This window comes from Zootoca vivipara, chromosome 8 (genome assembly GCF_965207765.1).
Source record: "Zootoca vivipara chromosome 8, rZooViv2.hap1.1, whole genome shotgun sequence".
Classification (NCBI taxonomy): Eukaryota; Metazoa; Chordata; class Lepidosauria; order Squamata; family Lacertidae; genus Zootoca; species Zootoca vivipara.
In genome coordinates this window covers 61,119,041-61,138,102 of record NC_142591.1, presented here as the reverse complement: position 1 = coordinate 61,138,102, position 19,062 = coordinate 61,119,041, and the positions used below count along the sequence as shown (strand labels likewise).

Below are 19,062 nucleotides of genomic sequence, written 5' to 3'. Positions count from 1 at the left end.
GCTGGAGGACCACACCGCAGAATTCAGAGAAACTCGAATATCAAAGGATGACTGTGTTTTGGGTCTCACACTCAGGAAGTATAAATCAGGGTCACCTTTAAATGCAAAGTAAATCAATTTTCTCCTCCATCCCTACTTTAGACCATGCCATATTAGCCTTTTTGTCCTGTTCTTCCCTCCCATCCATACAGCCCCACTAAACAAAAAAGAAACACACATCCACAGAAGAAAAATATGTACTTCTGGAAGTTCTTTTTAATTGATTTCCTAATGAAAAATATAATTATTTTTTTTTAAAAAAAATACTATGGGATAAAGATGAGCAAATAAAGAAGATACCTATTTTAATTCCAATAGATATAATAGGCTAGGTATGTTATCAATTATGCTTCATTGACTCTGCAAAAGCCTTTGACTGTGTCGACCACAGCAAACTATGGCAAGTTCTTAAAGAAATGGGAGTGCCTGATCACCTCATCTGTCTCCTGAGAAATCTCTATGTGGGACAAGAAGCTACAGTTAGAACTGGATATGGAACAACTGATTGGTTCAAAATTGGGAAAGGAGTACGACAAGGTTGTATATTGTCTCCCTGCTTATTTAACTTATATGCAGAATTCATCATGCGAAAGGCTGGACTAGATGAATCCCAAGCCGGAATTAAGATTGCTGGAAGAAATATCAACAACCTCAGATATGCAGATGACACAACCTTGATGGCAGAAAGCGAGGAGGAATTAAAGAACCTTTTAATGAGGGTGAAAGAGGAGAGCGCAAAATATGGTCTGAAGGTCAACATCAAAAAAACCAAGATCATGGCCACTGGTCCCATCACCTCCTGGCAAATAGAAGGGGAAGAAATGGAGGCAGTGAGAGATTTTACTTTCTTGGGCTCCTTGATCACTGCAGATGGTGACAGCAGTCACGAAATTAAAAGACGCCTGCTTCTTGGGAGAAAAGCAATGACAAACCTAGACAGCATCTTAAAAAGCAGAGACATCACCTTGCCGACAAAGGTCCGTATAGTTAAAGCTATGGTTTTCCCAGTAGTGATGTATGGAAGTGAGAGTTGGACCATAAAGAAGGCTGATCGCCGAAGAATTGATGCTTTTGAATTATGGTGCTGGAGGAGACTCTTGAGAGTCCCATGGACTGCAAGAAGATCAAACCTATCCATTCTTAAGGAAATCAGCCCTGAGTGCTCCCTGGAAGGACAGATCGTGAAGCTGAGGCTCCAATACTTTGGCCACCTCATGAGAAGAGAAGAATCCTTGGAAAAGACCCTGATGTTGGGAAAGATTGAGGGCACTAGGAGAAGGGGACGACAGAGGACAAGATGGTTGGACAGTGTTCTCGAAGCTACGAACATGAGTTTGACCAAACTGCGGGAGGCAGTGCGAGACAGGAGTGCCTGGCGTGCTATGGTCCATGGGGTCACGAAGAGTCGGACATGACTAAACGACTAAACAACAACAAATGTTATCAATTGGGGAGGGGGGAATCCCCATTTAACTGAATTATAGGTATCTCAAAATGGCTTCCCTTTGACAGCTGTAGTACAGTTCTGAAATTAAGCAGAGTATGCTTTATGGCTTCCCATGTGCCTCTATAATCATAGCCACCATTCAGCAAGCCCCCCCCCAAAAAAACCCTCTATCTCAAACTCCGACCTAATAACTGTTAACACCTTATTTTGGCACCTAAAGCTGAAGCACAGCATGGAGACAACATATGTGCCCAAGCGCTGACAGACTGATGCTGCATCCCCCACCGCTGGCACCGAGGCAGACAGACAAGCTGGCTGCAGCAGTGGTGGCAGCAACAGCAGCTGACATTACTGGAGGGCAGGTTAATTAACATTTGGAAATTAAACAGTACAACATGACTTGCAAGCATGAAAATAGAGATTGCTCCGTCATTTACTGTTGAGAGAGAAATTTGAGAGAGAGAAACCTTCAAGAATCACAGGTAGTGATGCTCAGGGCCGTCTTACCCATAGGTGCTAGGGGTGCGGGGCACCCGGGCGCCGGGCTCTCAGGGGCGCCAGGCCGAGAGTCCGGGGCCCAAGAGTTGAGTCCGGGGAAGAGCCCGCCCGTCAGTCAGAGCGCTGCAGCAGGCTCTTCTGCTGCGGGCAGCTCTGCGCCGTGAGTTTGGGGGTGACTGAGCCAGCGAGATACTGAGGTGGCCAGCTGGCTCTGTCCTCCTGCACGCCTGGGCAACCTGGGGGGGGGGTGCTGAGCAGATCTTTGCACCCCAGCGCCACATATGCTTAAGACAGTCCTGGTGATGCTACAACACATACAGGACAGGACAAATGTTAGAATAAACACCTACAAAAGGAAACGACATCAGAGCTATGGCATGATATAGTACTATTCACAATCAGATCTAAGGGCAAAGTTGTTCCTTGATTATCTAGTCGGCATAGATGTGTGATCTAGTGGTGGAACTACAGTGGTACCTTGGTTTAAGTACACAATTGGTTCTGGAAGTCTGTACTTAACCTGAAGCATACTTAACCTGAAGCGAGCTTTCCCATTGAAAGTAATGGAAAGTGGATTAATCCGTTCCAGACGGTCCTTGGAGTACTTAACCTGAAGCGTACTTAACCTGAAGCGAACTTTCCTATTGAAAGTAATGAAAAGTGGATTAATCCGTTCCAGGCGGGTCCACGGAGTACTTAACCTGAAGCGTACTTAATCCAAAAAATGAGTGTAATTGGTTCTGGAAGTCCGTAGTTAACCTGAAGCGTACTTAACCTGAAGCGAACTTTCCCATTGAAAGTAATGGAAAGTGGATTAATCTGTTCCAGATGGGTCCGCAGAGTACTTAAACTGAAAGTACTCAAACCAAAGTGTACTTAAACCAAGGTATGACTGTATTATGATTGCCTATTCACCATTATCCTTTACTTGTATATTTCCACCCCACATTCAGACCCCAAAATATCAAAAGGCAACTCACATAAAATAATAGAACACAAGCAAACTGTTCAAACCATCCTACTGAAATATTGAACTACAATCATGAAAACTGCTCAGCTATAATGAGACAATGAATGCCACAAAGAAACCAGTAAACAAGAGCACACAGATACTTCCTATTGGCAGTCATGCCATCCCATCAAAGGCTTTGCGCGCGCGCACACACACACACACACACACACACACACACACACACACAAGTCTCTTGGAGCGTGAGACCTGTGACTGAATCTCCTGCCACTTTTTAACAATTGAAAAGGAGCTGCGGCAGTGGTGAGATCTGACAGGACTTGGGAGGTTTAACACTTGATGCCCCTGTGTCATTTTCTTGGTTAAAATCACCCTCCAAACTGCTATTTGCCCCACAAGGAGGACAATGCTTGTATTTGCAGGTCCGCCCCGCCCCGCCCTTTGCAGGGCAAATAGCTTTCAGGGTGCTCTTCCCTTGGGGCCATGACCCTGGGGGAAAGGGTAACTTTCCATCATCCAGCGTCACAATCCTGATCAGTTCTCCCCACACACTTTGGCTGCTTAACTTCATTAAACAGTGGTGATCTAATTTTTGGATCTTCTGCTGTCATGGTTGCCCTGTCAGCCTTCTAAAAAGCCACAAGGGGGGTACATAGCTTTGCTTCACACCAACATTGCTCACCTTTGTTGTAGAAACAAACCAGACAAATCTAATAAAAGGGGGGAACATGGTATACACACTGGGGTAACTGCTTTTCTCCTCAGACAGTATAAAAACATAGGATGCTTCATGAATTTGTGTGTCATCTTTACACCAGGACCAAGCTAATCTCCTCAGGATCCTTCCTATTTTAGTATATGTGTCACCCAAGCAAGTGCATTGCAGATGAGACGATAACTACACAACAAGGGCTTGAATCGTAAAGCAGCAGTGAAGAGGTATGCTGTGAAACTTTGCCACTTGGCATCTCCACAGAAGCTTGAGAACTAAAAATGAGGGGACCTTGCTGAGGAATGAGTAAATCCTCTCCCCCACCTCCACCCCATCTCAAAGCTGTTGATGCAGACATTTTGGATTTGCATGCCAAATAGCTCCTCCCTATGTTAGAAGAAAGAAACAATTTACAATCATAGGGCTGACGGTAGTTGGAGTCCAACAACATCTGGAGGGCCACAGGTTCCCTATCCCTGCCATATAAGTTTCACTGCTAACTTTCCAGGCCAGTTCATGATGTATATTTGAAAGATCTTAGAACTGAGCTGGAAAGGGCAGAAGGCCAAGAATGAATTTAATACTTACATCTTCCTGAGTATCTTTATTAGGATGTTCAACTTCTCTATGAATTCTGGAGAACCAGCACGTATTTTGCATTTTTTAATCGCATTTAAATAGATGGATATGTTGTGAGAACGTTTGGCACCTACAGTGCCTTTGCCGAGCTCACAGGAATGTAACCTGGGGACAAAGAGGAGAAACGGAATGTTAAATTTACTGTAGAGCAAACTCATCATGTAACTTCTAGGAAAATAGGGCACGATTTATTAGGTTAATAGGCTCACCTGCTTATACCTTGCCACTTGTGAGGAACCAACAGTTGCCACAGAAATGCTACTAATCATTCAAAGCAAAATTGGGAGTTCCTCCTCAGGCAAAACTTCTGAGGCATTCTGAGGCAAGCCAGAAGAGTTTAAGTAAGAGACACAAAACTTTTCCAGGCATTCTGCACATCACTCCATTATCACTGGGTTTTGCCCAAAGCAAAATCTGAAGCAAATATTGTGTTTCTTTCTTATGCAAATCATCTGAAGAATTTTGAGGAAAGCCAAAATAATGTTGGCATGGTTAGCAACCTTTTTCCAGAGGCATTTCACACATTCCATCTCCCCACAGCCCGGTAGAACACCAACAGGAACTTGGCCTTTTGGAGAATGACCCATATCTCAGTGGTGGAGTGTGTGTTTTGTGTGCACAAGTTCCTAAATTTATTCCCTGGAATCTCTAATTTTTAAAAAAATAAGAATTCAGGTAGCAAAGCTGAGAAACCCTGCCTTTTTGGAGATCTGCTACTAGTCTGACTCCATCTGCACTATACATTTAAAGCAGTATCACACTACTTCAAACTGTTGTGCCATCCCTCAGAGGATCTTGGGAACTGGCATTTTTTAAGGTTGCTAAGAGTTGTAAGGAGATTACCCATTCCCCTCACAATGCTACAAAACTCAGAGTAGTTTAATAGTCACTCCCTTTCTAGGGAACTCTGAGAATTATAAGGGTTCTCATAACAACTCTCAGCACCCTTAGCAAACAATAGTTCCCAGAATTCCCAGAATTAAAGTGCCATGATATTGCTTTGAATGTTCTTACAGATGGCGCCTCAGAGCAGACCAGGGCTACCGTAGATGGACCAGCAGTCTAACTCAATATAAGGCGGGCTTACATGTGTATATCTCTAATAATTTTCTATAATTCATCTAACCGTACTCCAATTTCTCTTCCTTTGGTCCAGCATAAACATTTACATATTTCACAAAATCCAAGCGTAGGTTTCCTTCGTATCTGCTACGAAGGAAAATCTGTTATTGCAGTAGACTTTTGAGTTAGCAGATTACTCTTGCTATCACTGCAGCACTGATAAATTTATCAGATGGATTATTTGTTAAGAAAACATTTGAATACAATATCACATAGGCAATCAAATAGCAAATTCAAGTAAAAAGGACATGTTGGAACAGCATTAATTATAATTATACACCAGCTGAAAATGAGCTTCTCCTTTGCTTTGGTCTTTTAGTATGGATAAAAATGCCACCAGCCTGTGAAATCACAGAACACGAGTCCCAGCTTGTGAGCTTGTGAAGTTATCTACCTCACCTTTCCAGGTCTTGATGATGGAAAGAGTAGCCCAGGTTTAATCAAACTTGCTGGAGGACCTTGGGCCATTCAGCAGCTCTCAGCCTAACCTACCTCACAGAGCTAATAATAATAATAATAATAATAATAATAATAATAATAATAATAATAATTTATTATTTATACCCCACCCATCTGGCCGGATAATGGGGATAATAGGGAGAGGGAAAAGGCATGTGTGCCAACTTGAAGGTATCTCAAGCATTGTAGATTTTTGAGGTGGTATTTACTGAGACCTTGTGTGTGTCATAGGAAGTACTAAGAGGCACACTGGTGCCCAAGGGCACCATACTGGCAACTGCTGTACGTAGGTCAACATAACCAAAGTTTCGTTGGGGGGGGGAAGAGGGGGAGGAGGGAGGGGGGAGGGGGGAGGTCAAACCCAGCTCACAATGGAACCCCTTTGATTCTCAAAGCGCACGGGTTTCACTGGTGGCAGAGGTGGACCAGTGGGTGGAGGGAAGACGAAGGGACAGTGTTGTATTGTATGTTTGTGTAGTTGTGTAGTCTGTTTAGTTTTGTTTGAAAATTAATAAAAATTATTATAAAAAAAAAAGTTTCGTTGAACTGCAGAAGTATGAATCTGAAGAGGAGCACTAACTACAGAGGCAAACCTTTGGGGTCAGTACTGTGTTTCCCTCCCCTTCCCATCATTCTGCTTTGATACAAACCATGCTGCTCAACTTGGTACCAAACTAAACTCCTGCATCCTAGGATGGGCAGAACACTACATTAGTGCACTGTTTCTTCATTGTAAATTTCTGTAAAAGGGTAGCAGTGGTGATGGGATAACATTGACTCTTCTCAGATGGTCTGCTGCAGTTTGCCTTCAGTGCATGTTGTCCCATTCCTCCCCCCCCCGTGTGTGTGTGTGTAAACCGGCCATGTGGGTTTACTTTTCTCTGAAACTGCTTGACCGATTGCGTTCAAAGTTTGACACAATGTCCCAAGCAAATATGCAAGTGACCCCATACCATTTGCATAGACAGATGTTGCACCTGGGCCAGGTAAAACCCAAAAAACCACGTGTTCCAGAACTCAAAACTCAGACGAAAGTGCATGCTGGGAGCACAGGAAAGGTTGCAAAACAGCACCCTCTAGTGACAGCTACACTGGTACTGCACCTAGGAAAGCTTCCCTCTCCACAGCATCTCAGCTCGGCTTTCCAGACTGGGCCGAGTGGAGGTGGGGGCTCGCCTGGGTGAGGGATGGGGGAAGGAGGGGGCGGGATAGGTTATGGGTCGCGACAGGGTGGGCACAACCACAGGGATGAGCCAAGGTGGGGGGAGGAGGGGATGGGATAGCTCATGGGTCAGGACAGGGTGGGGGGAGTCACAAGGATGAGCCTGTGTAAACAGAACACATGTAAAACATTTCAACAAAATGAGGGGGGACTCTGAAGGTGAGGGGAGTCTGAAGGGGGACTCTGAGGGTCCATTTAAAAGACTGAGCCACAGCAACGCATGGCCGGGCCAGCTAGTGTGTATACACATGTATACACACAGAGAAAGAGAGAGAAAGAGAGAGAGAGACAAAGACACACACAGAATTCCAGAAAAATAAAAATTTTAAAACCCCCAGAACATTACTGCAACAGTGAATCAGGCTAGTCATTCAATCTTGTATGCATCTGCCTTGTTCCCTTACAGCATATTGCTTTACAGTTAATGTGTATAATCTTATTAGCTGATTGCATTGATCCTCATCTCACTTGTAAGCAAAATTACTCTGAGTGCATGGCGGTACTTAAAAGTAATTCAAAGTATCTATTAAAATAAGAATTTTGGTGCATCAGCAAGGAAGAAAATCTAAGCTGCTAAAATATTTCGCCCATATAAAGATTGGGCAATTTGCTGATCTGTAAAACTTACTTTTCTGTTAAAAAATAAGGAGAGGAAATTTTTAAGTGCCGTAATTTACTGAATGCTTTCCTGAAAGCAAAGAGATTGACTTTCTGTCCACAGTAACCTAGAAATCCTATCTCTGCAAACACTGGGCTAGATTAAACTTTAAATGATAAATTCCCAGGAAAGGAAGGTCATATTGTTGTGTAATCATCTTCTTCCAAAGCATTCCTGTTTGCTAAATAATATTGACCGATGTGAGTGGTGGCAAATATATAACCCTCCTTGATTCTTTCCCCAAGGACCTGAAAGTAAATTGAAATTTACAATGGCATCACCAGATTTATCATACCTACCTCTTTTGGGAGGCATTTTACCACTATTAGAGCTGAACTGCAACCTAACCACTGTTGCACCTGAGCTCTTTCGTGGCAGTTTCCTGTCCTCCTGGCATATTTCATCTTGCGTTATAAGACTGCCGACTGTAAAATTACCTAGACAAATAGAGCTTCTATAGCATAGGGCATGTATAGATTGTCATGTGTGAGGAATGAACACACATAGGGGTGGGTGTTTCCCCCCTGCAATTGCACGCAGCGGACATTTATTTTATTATTAATAATAATGACCCATCACAGCTGGGCTCTGAGTCTATAAGGAAGCGAAAGATAACTTTCCTGAGACCAGCACCTAGTTTTGACAAAGTTCTTCTGCCAGATGAGCCAGACAATTGCCAAGTAATCAGGAAAAGAGAGTAGTCAGCAATCCTCATATTATCAAGGCTTAGTGATTAAATGGAAACTAGCTGTATGCAGCCAAAGCTAGAGTTTCACCTCCGCACACACCAAAATTATGTAAAACTAGTCATGAAGCCTGTTAAATTAACGAGTGCTAGAACAGACCTGTTGCTCTAGCAACCTCAGGGACATGTGCAGACATTGCTCGCCCGCCGCCACTTGTAACGGCCACTGCCGCTTAGAAGTAAGTCCACACGAGAAGTAAATGGCCTCGCGAGTGCGCCTGCATGGAGACAGAGCGCGCTAGCTTGCGAGCACGGGGCTATCTTGCGCGTCCTCTGGATTCTCTCGCGAGAGCTGCTCTGAACACCGAGAGGCTGAGCTCCCTTACGCGCCAGCCAACACACTCCGTCTCTGCGCTCCAAGTCCCAACGGCTGTCCGTGGGGCACATGCGCAGTAGCGTAATCCCACAGACACAGGGACTGGACGCAGAGACACTTGCACTTTATTATATAGGCTACATCTTCCACATCCTGCTTCCCATTCTTCCTCTTTCCTTCTGAATCTATCTGGCTCACGAGCTTCCCATCCATTAACATCACAAAGGACGGATGAATGATCCCCCTGCAAGCCCTACCAGCTTTTCATTCTGCTTATAACATGGGTTGCCACCAGTCAATGTAGAGCAGGCATCCCCAACCTTCGGCCCTCCAGATGTTTTGGACTACAATTCCCATCATCCCTGACCACTGGTCCTGTTAGCTAGGGGTCATGGGAGTTGTAGGCCAAAACATCTGGAGGGTCACAGGTTGGGTGTGCCTGATGTAGAGGATATAAGCAGGATAGAGAGAAGTATGGGAGAAGGATCATGGGAGGCAAATTTCCTTGACAATGTTACACAGCTACACAGGGTAGACTGACGTCAAGAAGTACCATGGGTGAGTGGCAGAGCACAATTTCTGCAAGCAAAGGGACAAAACTTTACTCCCTGGCGTATTCAGTTAGATCTATCATGAAGTTAGATCAGAGATAGTCGAATTTGTTAATCCCTAAATGTTATAGTTCACCTTAGCTCCAGACAGCATGCCTAATGGTCAGGGATGGTGGAAGTTTTAGTCCAACAGCAACTGGAGGGGCATAGGTTCCCCATCCTTGCTGTAGGCAGTCGCTGGATGCATAGTATAAGCTGTTGGTGGGTTAAATGGGGCAAAAGAAAGAGGAGAGAAAGAGCCCAAAACCAATAAGAAGAAAGGGGAAGAAAGCAGCGTCTCAACTAGCAGATTCGCTCTTGGCAATCCTGGAAATGCTTCACTATGATGTGCAGTTGTATAATTCATGTCTAATGCTTCAATATCACACAACTATTTAATGAAATGTAACAGCATGAATTAACTCCCCAAAGTAAAGAAGCCCAAAACTTGAGCAATTTCTGCTCTCAATTTCTGGTCCACATTTTCAGTATCCTTCATTCCCAGCTGCAGCATCTCCAACACCACACCACACCGCAAGAAATCTCATAGGAACTCTTCTGGGTTCTCCTGAGATTGCTCAGTTGCTTCACTTGAGAAGGAATGTCTAAATTCTCATCTCATTTTCACTTCAGGCCAGATACAGCAATAGCTTCAATAATTACATGATTTAAACATGTTTAGGTCCCCTCAAAATTCCTCAGGTGGTTTGTTTTTCCTCAGAAGTTTTCCCCAACCTCACATGGAATGTTGCTTTACATTAAATTTAGAAGCACGGGAATCTGCTTTATACTGAGTCAGACCACTGGCCTGTTGGGCTCTCTACTGCTAACATCTACTAGAAATGGCTCTCCAGGGTTTCAGGCACTCCCAGTAGTACCTAGAGATGCCTGGGATTGAACCTGGGACCTGCTGCTTGTGGAGCAGATGTTCTGCACTGGGTGATGTCCCTCCCCCCCCCAATCCCCCATAAAAAGTTAGCTGGAAAAGGTGACACTCTCTAAACCCCGTAAAAGCTTCTAGAAGTGGCATGAACATCTACTCCTTCTAAATTGCATATTGTCTTCAGCTTTTTGTTTTCTCCTACACTCAGTTGCACTGCAGGAGAATCTGAAAGCCAGCAATATGGAAGATTTAATTAATTTGGATAACAAAAAAAAGTATGCATGGCTATAGAACAACCACTATCCATGGATTGAATTTTAGCCAGCACTGAAGAAAAACATTTGCCATCATTATCCTTTTCAGAAAATTGCAGCGCACTTGGACTATGAACAGGGTGCATGCAACCAATCACTTTCTGAAAGGCAGGACAAACGTATTTTGAAGCAACAAACAGATGTTTCTGCTCAAGCAGAAAATGAATTTACCACTAGCTACTAATCTTTGTGTTCCACAGCTAGTCTGTGGCATGTGGTGGCGATGACTAACCTCATATCCTCATCGACTTACCCAGCCTTCATTTTTCCCCCCACATGAAATACAGAATTGTTTAAAATCTGAATTACCCTTTTGTTCTTCTTTCAGGAATCCCTGGCAATATGGCCTTTTCTTTAATGAATATTTTGGGATAAGTTTCCAAGAACTTTTGATGAGCATCTTCAGTGGTATAAGGATTCTTCCTAAAGAGAAATAGGGAAACAGTGATTATTTTGTTCAGGAGTAAAGTTCTAGGCCAGGGGTCAGCAAACTTTTTCAGCAGGGGGGCGGTCCACTGTCCCTCAGACCTTGTGGGGGGGGCGAACTATATTTGGGGTGTGTGTGAATGGATTCCTATGCCCCACAAATAACCCAGAGATGCATTTTAAATAAAAAGACACATTCGAATGTAAAAACACGCTGATTCCTGGACCATCCGCGGGCTGGATTTAGAAGGCGATTAGGCCGGATTCCGCCCCTGGGCCTTAGTTTGCCTACCCATGTTCTAGGCAATGCTGTTACTTGCCTCAGGCTTGCACTTCAACTAGAATAAGATCCAGCTGACATGATCCAACATCCTGCTTACTACCTGAAGGTGGTGTAAGGTTGCGCTGGCCATTGAGTCAACAACCATCCACATCAATGACAAGCAAATACTCAGACCATAGTACTGTGCAGTATTGGAGTCTTTGCTTATACAGCAGTGCCTAAAATCACAATCCTATGCTTGCCTACTCAGAAGCAAGCCACGCTGAGTTCCGTGGGCTTCATGAGAGTGTCTGAGCCACTGTCATGGTTTGCTGCTGTGACTAAAAATGCTGCCTAAACTTTAGGGGGCAGCAGTTGGGAAATGGCAGGACCAGCTAGTGAAGGCAAGTAGTACAAAGAGATTTCCACTCCCCATGCTTGCCACCTGAAGCAATTGCCTCCATTTGCCTCATGAAAGGGCCAGCTGTCTATATAAAGCTTCATATAATAGTGCAATAATGACTAGTACTTGAAAAGCAGTTCTTCAGATGTCATGCTACAATCTCTTTTGCATTTGTGTGCCACGGACTGTACATTTGTTTTCAGTTGTCTGCTTGTTTTGCTCTTATGATTCCTGCAGCCCTAATGTATCAGTGCATATGTTCCATGTTCTAAAGGTTTATTGGCTTGTTTTTCTTTGATATGGGAAGTTCTCAATAAAATGTTCTTAAAATGGATGGAGGGGGTTGAATTACAGCATGATGTTCTGAATGTAGATTCCATTTTTTTTCACTCCATTGTATCGGTCTTCAAGCAAATTACATTGCACCGCGTTCCGCATGTGTTCAGCTTCCTTGAGAATGTGTGTGGGTTCTATGAAAAGTAAAATTCATTCCGGTGTCACAATCATCAAAGCTTTCATTCCGGTGTCACAATCATCAAAGGGAAACATCACACTGCATTGTGTTTTCCACCTTTTTTGTCAGCCTTGAAAATGGAGGCTGAGGTTGAGCTGAGGTTCATACTTAAAATAAAGAATGTTGTTTTGAGCATGCACAGCAAGTCTCATTCAGCTGTCTTGATGTGGCAATCTTCAGTCTCTCACATTGCATTTTCAATCTTTCCTCCTGCCCCACTTTGAAAATGGGCATGAGGCTCAACCTGATATTGAGTGTGAAAGAAATCTGACATTTGAATTTGTAAGAGAGAGTGGTGCCCTGAATGCATCGCCACATTTCATTCCAACATCTTGTATTTAAATGGAGTTATTAAACTATTCTGTTGTGCATACTGCTTATTGGCTTGTAATCCAATTACAACAGCATCACAACAGGCTAGTTAAACGAAAGGCCTTGCTTCACTCAACCAAGAATAACTAAGATTAGATACAGCCTAAAAACTATCAACATAAAACCAGGGCAATACCCCTGTCAAATTAGATACATCTTAAAGATCACAAACATAAAACAATTTATACCAAGCAATACCACTGTCAAAATAAAAACAATGAAGCATTTAAACGAGAAGTTGTGTTAAAGAAATCAAAAAATAGAGTGATGGAAGCATATTAGCTAAAAGAATTATGACTAGTCATTTCCCCGATCTAGTGGTTCTAAATTTAACAACAGCGGGGGCAATGTTCAGAGCCTTTGTGTGTCGAGGCTTACCAGAAATTACCTTAAATAACTCACAACTGACACCAGAATTATGGTTTGGTTTTTGGCAATTAATTTAGGCCACAGCTTTATTTAATTACACCAATTTTAATCCGAGTGTTGGCTTAGGCTTTTGGTTATCCACTCATCCTTTCTTAAGAAGGACTATCACCATCTGTCCACTGAGGACAGGACTCAACTCATCTGTCCACTTGGGACAGGACTCAATCAGCTGTCCCCTTCAGACAGGACTCACCTCATCTGCCCACCTTGGGGCAGGACTCACTTCAGCTGTCACCATGGGACAGGACTCACCACTGTCCGCTTGGACAGTACCCGCTCCGACTTCCTGAAGGGAAGTCAAGTGAACATACCTGGGAGAGGAGGTGGCTGAGCCCAGACATTCCCTCCTCTCTTTGCCCAAGAATGTTCCCCAAGGCTCTTACTCTTATAATTGGGCCCACCATCCCCGCCAATGGCGGGATGGTAAGGACAAGAGCGTAAGCCCCGAGATTCCTTTAACGGAATACTTCTTTATGGAGCAAACGGTGGGGGGGGGTAGGCATCTGGATGCCACACCCCTCTACCAACCGATTAACCAACCAAAAGCCTAACCGCCAACCTAACAAGTTGTGACAATTTGCTAACGCAGTAGGCGAAAACCAAGAGGCAAAGCCAATCAGCCAATTGGAAAAATTCCTACTGGCCCCTGAATACAGGTGGCCCCGAAGGCAATAGCAATGTCATGCTAACCTGCAAGAAAAAAAGGGCGGGTGGGAGGGGATTCAAACGCCAAAGCAAAAGTGATTCCAAAATGGAGGGCAAGATCTTTAAAAGGGGGACCCTTCAACCAATTAAAACTTCCCGATTTGCATACCCACTCCCCCATTACTCAGCATGACCTGTGGCCTATACAAGAACCCAAACCCTATATTAAATTTCCTAGCAGCCCTACCACAATCCGCTTTATATTGGATGATTATAAAGCGCTTTTTGGTTAGCTCAGAAATTAGTCGAGCAAAACTTGATGAGTGTGCGAACTCATTTAGTAACACCTGGAGGGCTCTGTCCCCCTGCTTCTCCATTCATCAACCTGTTCAACGTTGAGACCCCATACAAACATTGGGACATATTCTCCTGTAAATCACTCCTCCACTTTCGAAACAAGTGATTAGTCAGTTTGAGTACCTTTTCATAATCATAAGCTGAGGGAGTTAAAGCGGAGCAAAAGGTACATGATTAACCTTTCCCAATGCTTCCTGTGGGTAGAGTGCAATCCTATGTTATCAATTTTGACAAATTTTGCCTCTGCCCTTCCAGCAACTGGAATGCTGCGCACACAGAGAGAGAACATTCCCATGATAAGGTGCCCCTCAGTCTCAATAATATTCCCCATCCCTGGTCTAATTTATATATATGATCTGGGTTTGGGGTTACATGTCTCTTACCATACAAAACAGAAAGAGAATGTTGTATGTTTCAGAAACATGCCAGAAAGTGAGAAACTGAAGCAAGAGTTCCGGTTTTGCATTTTTCATTCATTTTGTTTTGTTTGTACAGTTTCTCGGATTAATAAAAGTTGGCAATATATTCTATCACCTTTAAATGTTTTAGCTTTCTCTTAGGGCCGGAGAAGAATGTAAATCTCTGCCTTCCATATTAGAAAAAGGCAGCAGGTGCAGTCTGATATGCGCCTAACTAATGTCACCATCATCTAAATATACCCCAAGTGAATTTTCCTCTTTAATTATGTTCTATCTTGAAGAAAATTGCCCTTAATTATGCAGAAATGCAGTTCTGAAATGTCCTGAATTCAAAGGTTATGCCATCAATAAATTATTCAGGCTCACATCCTTCAGCCCATCTACCTCACTGTGATTTTAAAGTCAGTTTTTAAATTCAAACTCCATAGACAGACATTTGCACAACAGGTAATTCCTTGTAGCTCTCTTGAGGCAATGATTTATCAAAGGGTCACGGCAACTCAGAAATCACGTTTTTTACTAACATGATTACAGAGGGGACGTATTTGTGAAAGCATCTCATCATAGTTAGAGCTGATTTTCTAGCAGGTCAGGCAACTATTTTGGAGGGGGCCCCAAGCAGTTGATTGATTATACCGAAGAGCTCTCTTGAGTTATTATCTTCCAGATAAATGTACATTCCAGATAACACTAAAACAAACAGATCACTGGAAGATGGAGTTACATGAAATATGAACTGATCTAGAACTAGGGATCACATCAAGGGAAATGAAGTGTCACCCTGGCTCCTACCATGGAAATCTACACCACAGAAACGGTTTACTACCCTTGGTCACCATTGTCCAAGAACAGTGCATCCTATATATTCCAAGAAATATGGTACAATTTGCATAAGTCATTAGAACATCTACTTATCTTAGTATTATATTACAGTGGTACCTCAGAAGTTGAACAGAATCTGTTCCGGAAGTTCGTTCAACTTCCAAAATGTTCGGAAACCAAGGTGCAGCTTCCGATTGGCTGCAGGAAGCTCCTGCAACCAATTGGAAGCCGCAGAAGTCACGCTGGACGATCAGGTCCCAAAGAACATTCAGAAACCGGAACACTCACTTCCGGGTTTGCAGCATTCGGGAGCCAAAACGTTCGACTCACAAGGCATTCAGGATCCAAGGTACGACTGTACTTTCAAAATTCATTTTTGAGCAGGTTCAGTATTTGGTAGGTTTCTCATGTGGACTATTTACATCACCATTTAGCAAAGGAGATCTGCACACAGGGGGCGGGAAGTGTTGTGTGTGCAGCTGATGCAGAGTCAAATCTAGAGACTTGTGTACCTCCATGTTTCAATGCCCATTGAACTTACTGTATCCATGTTCTTAATAAGCATTCCCTTCCTGGCCCTGAAGGCACTGCGTGCAACTCAAGTTAGGTTGTTTGAATAGATATACTGTAGGCCTGTGCTCCCAACCTGGTGCCCTCCAGATGTTTTCAACTGCAGCTCCGGTCAATCCCATCCAGCATGGCTACTGTTGGGGATTACGGGAGTTGTAATCCAAAAATGCACTAAATTGGGGAAGGCTTTGTTTTTAAAAAGCAACAAAAGCAGTGTTTACTGATTAGCAGGGTTTGTGCATGGGTACACTTTCACCTCTTGCGTAGAAAAAGAAGCCCCAAACTATGTATCCACCCAGAGGTGCCAACTTGAATAAAATATGGGGGCGGTGGCAGGTAAGCCCCACCCTGCATAATTGACCCAAAGAAATGGCACACACACCATTTGAATGGAATGCCCATCAACTTTGGTGGGTGGCCCCTCAAATATTTCATGGGGTGCAGTGAAAAGACCCTGGTTCCTATGTATCCACCAAAGAGATTTGGGCTGTTATGTTCAACAGCCAATCAGTGCAGCAGAAGGTTTCTATTAATCTACACAGGCGTAGGAACGTTCCCTGTAAATAATCAAAACTAGTCCCATTTCCATAGAAGCATGAACAGAATGGATGCATTTGTTACCCCAAGTCCCTTACTATTTTATTATTATTATTATTATTATTATTATTATTATTATTATTTATTTGCAACTACAGCATTTCAGGAAGACCTATCTCCTTGGGCTTCAGAAATTTTGAGCAAACTGTCAGGCTTTGTGCTTGCAGCCTGAGGGGAAAGCTGTGTCAGAGCAAAGCAACAGACAACATCCTTTTTAAAGAGATCCAGCGCACTAATCTTCTTCAGACTTGTCTTGATTGATCCATCTGAAAATGTTCAGGCTTTCTCATTGCTAGTCACATTCCTCAATGATCTGTGCAGCCTACTCATCGCAAAGTGCTTTAAATCTCCATTTTCCATTTTAGTGGTTGCTTTTAGCAAACAATGTAGCTTACTGGGTTTGTGCCTCCCTTCAAGACATTTCAATCGAATTGTGCCACATTGTTTGATAAGCAGCCTCAAACACTCAGTGCCAGCCTTCATGTTGATGCTGCTGCTTGTTAAACTGATGGCCAGGAAAAAAAAGACTAAGACCAAACTAGAGGAGACATTGAGAGTTCTTTAATTTTTTTAACAAACAGCAGCCACAGAGAACTCCAAATTGGATTGAGATCACAGCAGTGGAGGAAGGTGCCATTTCCCCAGTGAATATTGTCATTGAATGTTCCATTCCAGCAATTTTGTAAATTAAAAATGCATGCATGCTGTGTATGTAACAGAGCTACAATTCCCAGAGTCCTCTGGGAAGAGGGATGGATTGTTAAATCACTGTGGGGGGGGGGGGTTGTAGCTCTGTGAGGGGCTACAATTCTCAACACCCTTAATAATGGACATTTCCCAGGATTCTTTAAGGGAATCTACCCCATTTTAACAGTCCTGTTTTTACACAGACCTTCCATATCAAACTATATTTTTGCTTTCATAATAAGAGGTTCAGGTTAACGCCCTCCTCAAAAATCACTGGATAACTTACCAGCTCTGAAGACCCTTGATGCTCAATAATGCGTCCAACTGGACATAGTTCACTTTCTGAAGACCTACGACATTGTTACAAATATTTATTTTGAAAAATGTATACATAGCTAACATTTTAAAAATACAGAACAATGTACAAAAGATGAAAACACTGGAGGCATGATAGCATGCTTGAGTAGACCTAGGGCAGCAACGCAGTATAGGGTAGCATTAACTGCTTGGTCCTCCAACAGACAGGAATGGCCAATGAGTTTAAGAAGAATGGACAAGGAGTTCCTTCTGCTGTCCACCCAGGATCTATGACCTGAGGCAGTCACCTCACTTTGCCTAATAGTAGGGCCAGCCCTGAGTCTAGCATCTGGCTAACAGACTGTGTTCCCTATACTGGATTAAAAATTGTAGCAAAATCCATCTGACTTTGCCCTGTCCCATTCTCCACCATAGTCTTTCCTTTTGCAATACAACAACAACATTACTGACCTATTTTGTAGATCTTGTTAGAGATGTGAAATGCCTTCAGCACTCTAAATCTCCATATAAATACTAAATCTTATTGTTTGAACTTTAGTGTTTCCTAATGATATGGTAAATATCATCTCATTGCATCAGCATGTGAAATGCTGGCCAGTGAAATTCACAATATTATGCACACACAGGGGCGTAGCTAGCCGCCTGGCTGCCCGGGGTGGCAAACCCAAAGCCAGGGGACGGGGTGTCCGTGGCGCGCATGTGTCACATGTCATGATGCATGATGCATGACACATGCGTTGCGGCGCATGCGTCTTGGCGCACTGCGCACACGGCGCATGCGTGCACAGGAGGCATGCGACGCAGCGACGCGGCAAACCCCGTGAGCAAGCCGTGGAGTGAGGCAGTCTTGGTTGCATTGGGGCTTCTCCTCCATGGCAGCGGCAGTGGCGGCCGTTGGAGGTGGTCAGCCCCATCCAGCCTGCTGACCCCTGCCCAGCCTGCTGCCCAGGGCGGCGCGCCCCCGCCCCCTATTACTACGCCACTGTGCACACATGTAAATGTGGACGTGTAATCTGGGAGCTCTGTACTTCTGCGCCATGAATGTTTTCAGTGTTGACAAAATGTGCCATTTTGCACATTTAGCACACAGATGAACAAAAAAGTCTTTTGGAAACAATACAGCCTGTCCTTCAGTATTACACTCAATTTGCAAAGAACCATTTGGAATCCTCCGCACTGTGAACAGAGCAAGTCCTAAGGGACTTGAGGACTAAAGACAGAATGCTTCTGAGACCAGAACTGGGAGGAGAGGGAAATGTAAAAATGTTCAAAGAAAAGTTTTGGAAAGCCTGGAAGAATGAATGGGCACAGAAGCTTAATTGTCTCAGGTGCTCTGGGCATGCAGCATGCATCTAATGAAGCAATGCAAGTGTAGCCTTTGAATTTTTGCAACATGTTTGGCTGCTCCAAATCATTGCTGAAAATAACTGGATCGCTATAAATGACACAGAATAATTGCCAGAGATGTGTGTCATTCAGGGTGCACCCAATTGAAAACAAGCATTTTCATCGGGTGAAAGAATGACAAAAGAATCATAACCATGCCTTTAAGAGTCCCTTGTTCAATAGCATCTGCAATTTCAGAGTTACTGCTTTTTCTACTGATGTTGAAACCAACGTTTCCTGT

At 43.5% G+C, this 19,062-nt stretch overlaps 1 protein-coding gene and 1 non-coding gene across 2 annotated transcripts in view; both read right to left on the bottom strand.

Annotated features, from left to right (window-relative positions):
• The window catches only part of CNBD1 (cyclic nucleotide binding domain containing 1), a 132,646-nt gene extending 115,136 nt beyond the window's left edge, over window positions 1–17,510 (bottom strand). Inside the window, exons 1-3 of the mRNA XM_035125618.3 lie at window positions 17,404–17,510; window positions 10,924–11,037; window positions 4,255–4,410 (exon numbers count right to left, since the gene is read on the bottom strand). Coding sequence (XP_034981509.3) covers window positions 4,255–4,410; window positions 10,924–11,037; window positions 17,404–17,510 — 377 coding nt within the window. The remainder of the gene's footprint in view (window positions 1–4,254; window positions 4,411–10,923; window positions 11,038–17,403) is intronic.
• Window positions 3,727–3,835, bottom strand: LOC118090577 (U6 spliceosomal RNA). Its single transcript, XR_004693273.2, has one exon. It is a non-coding gene; the product is annotated as a U6 spliceosomal RNA (small nuclear RNA).
• Window positions 17,511–19,062: the final 1,552 nt, after the last annotated feature.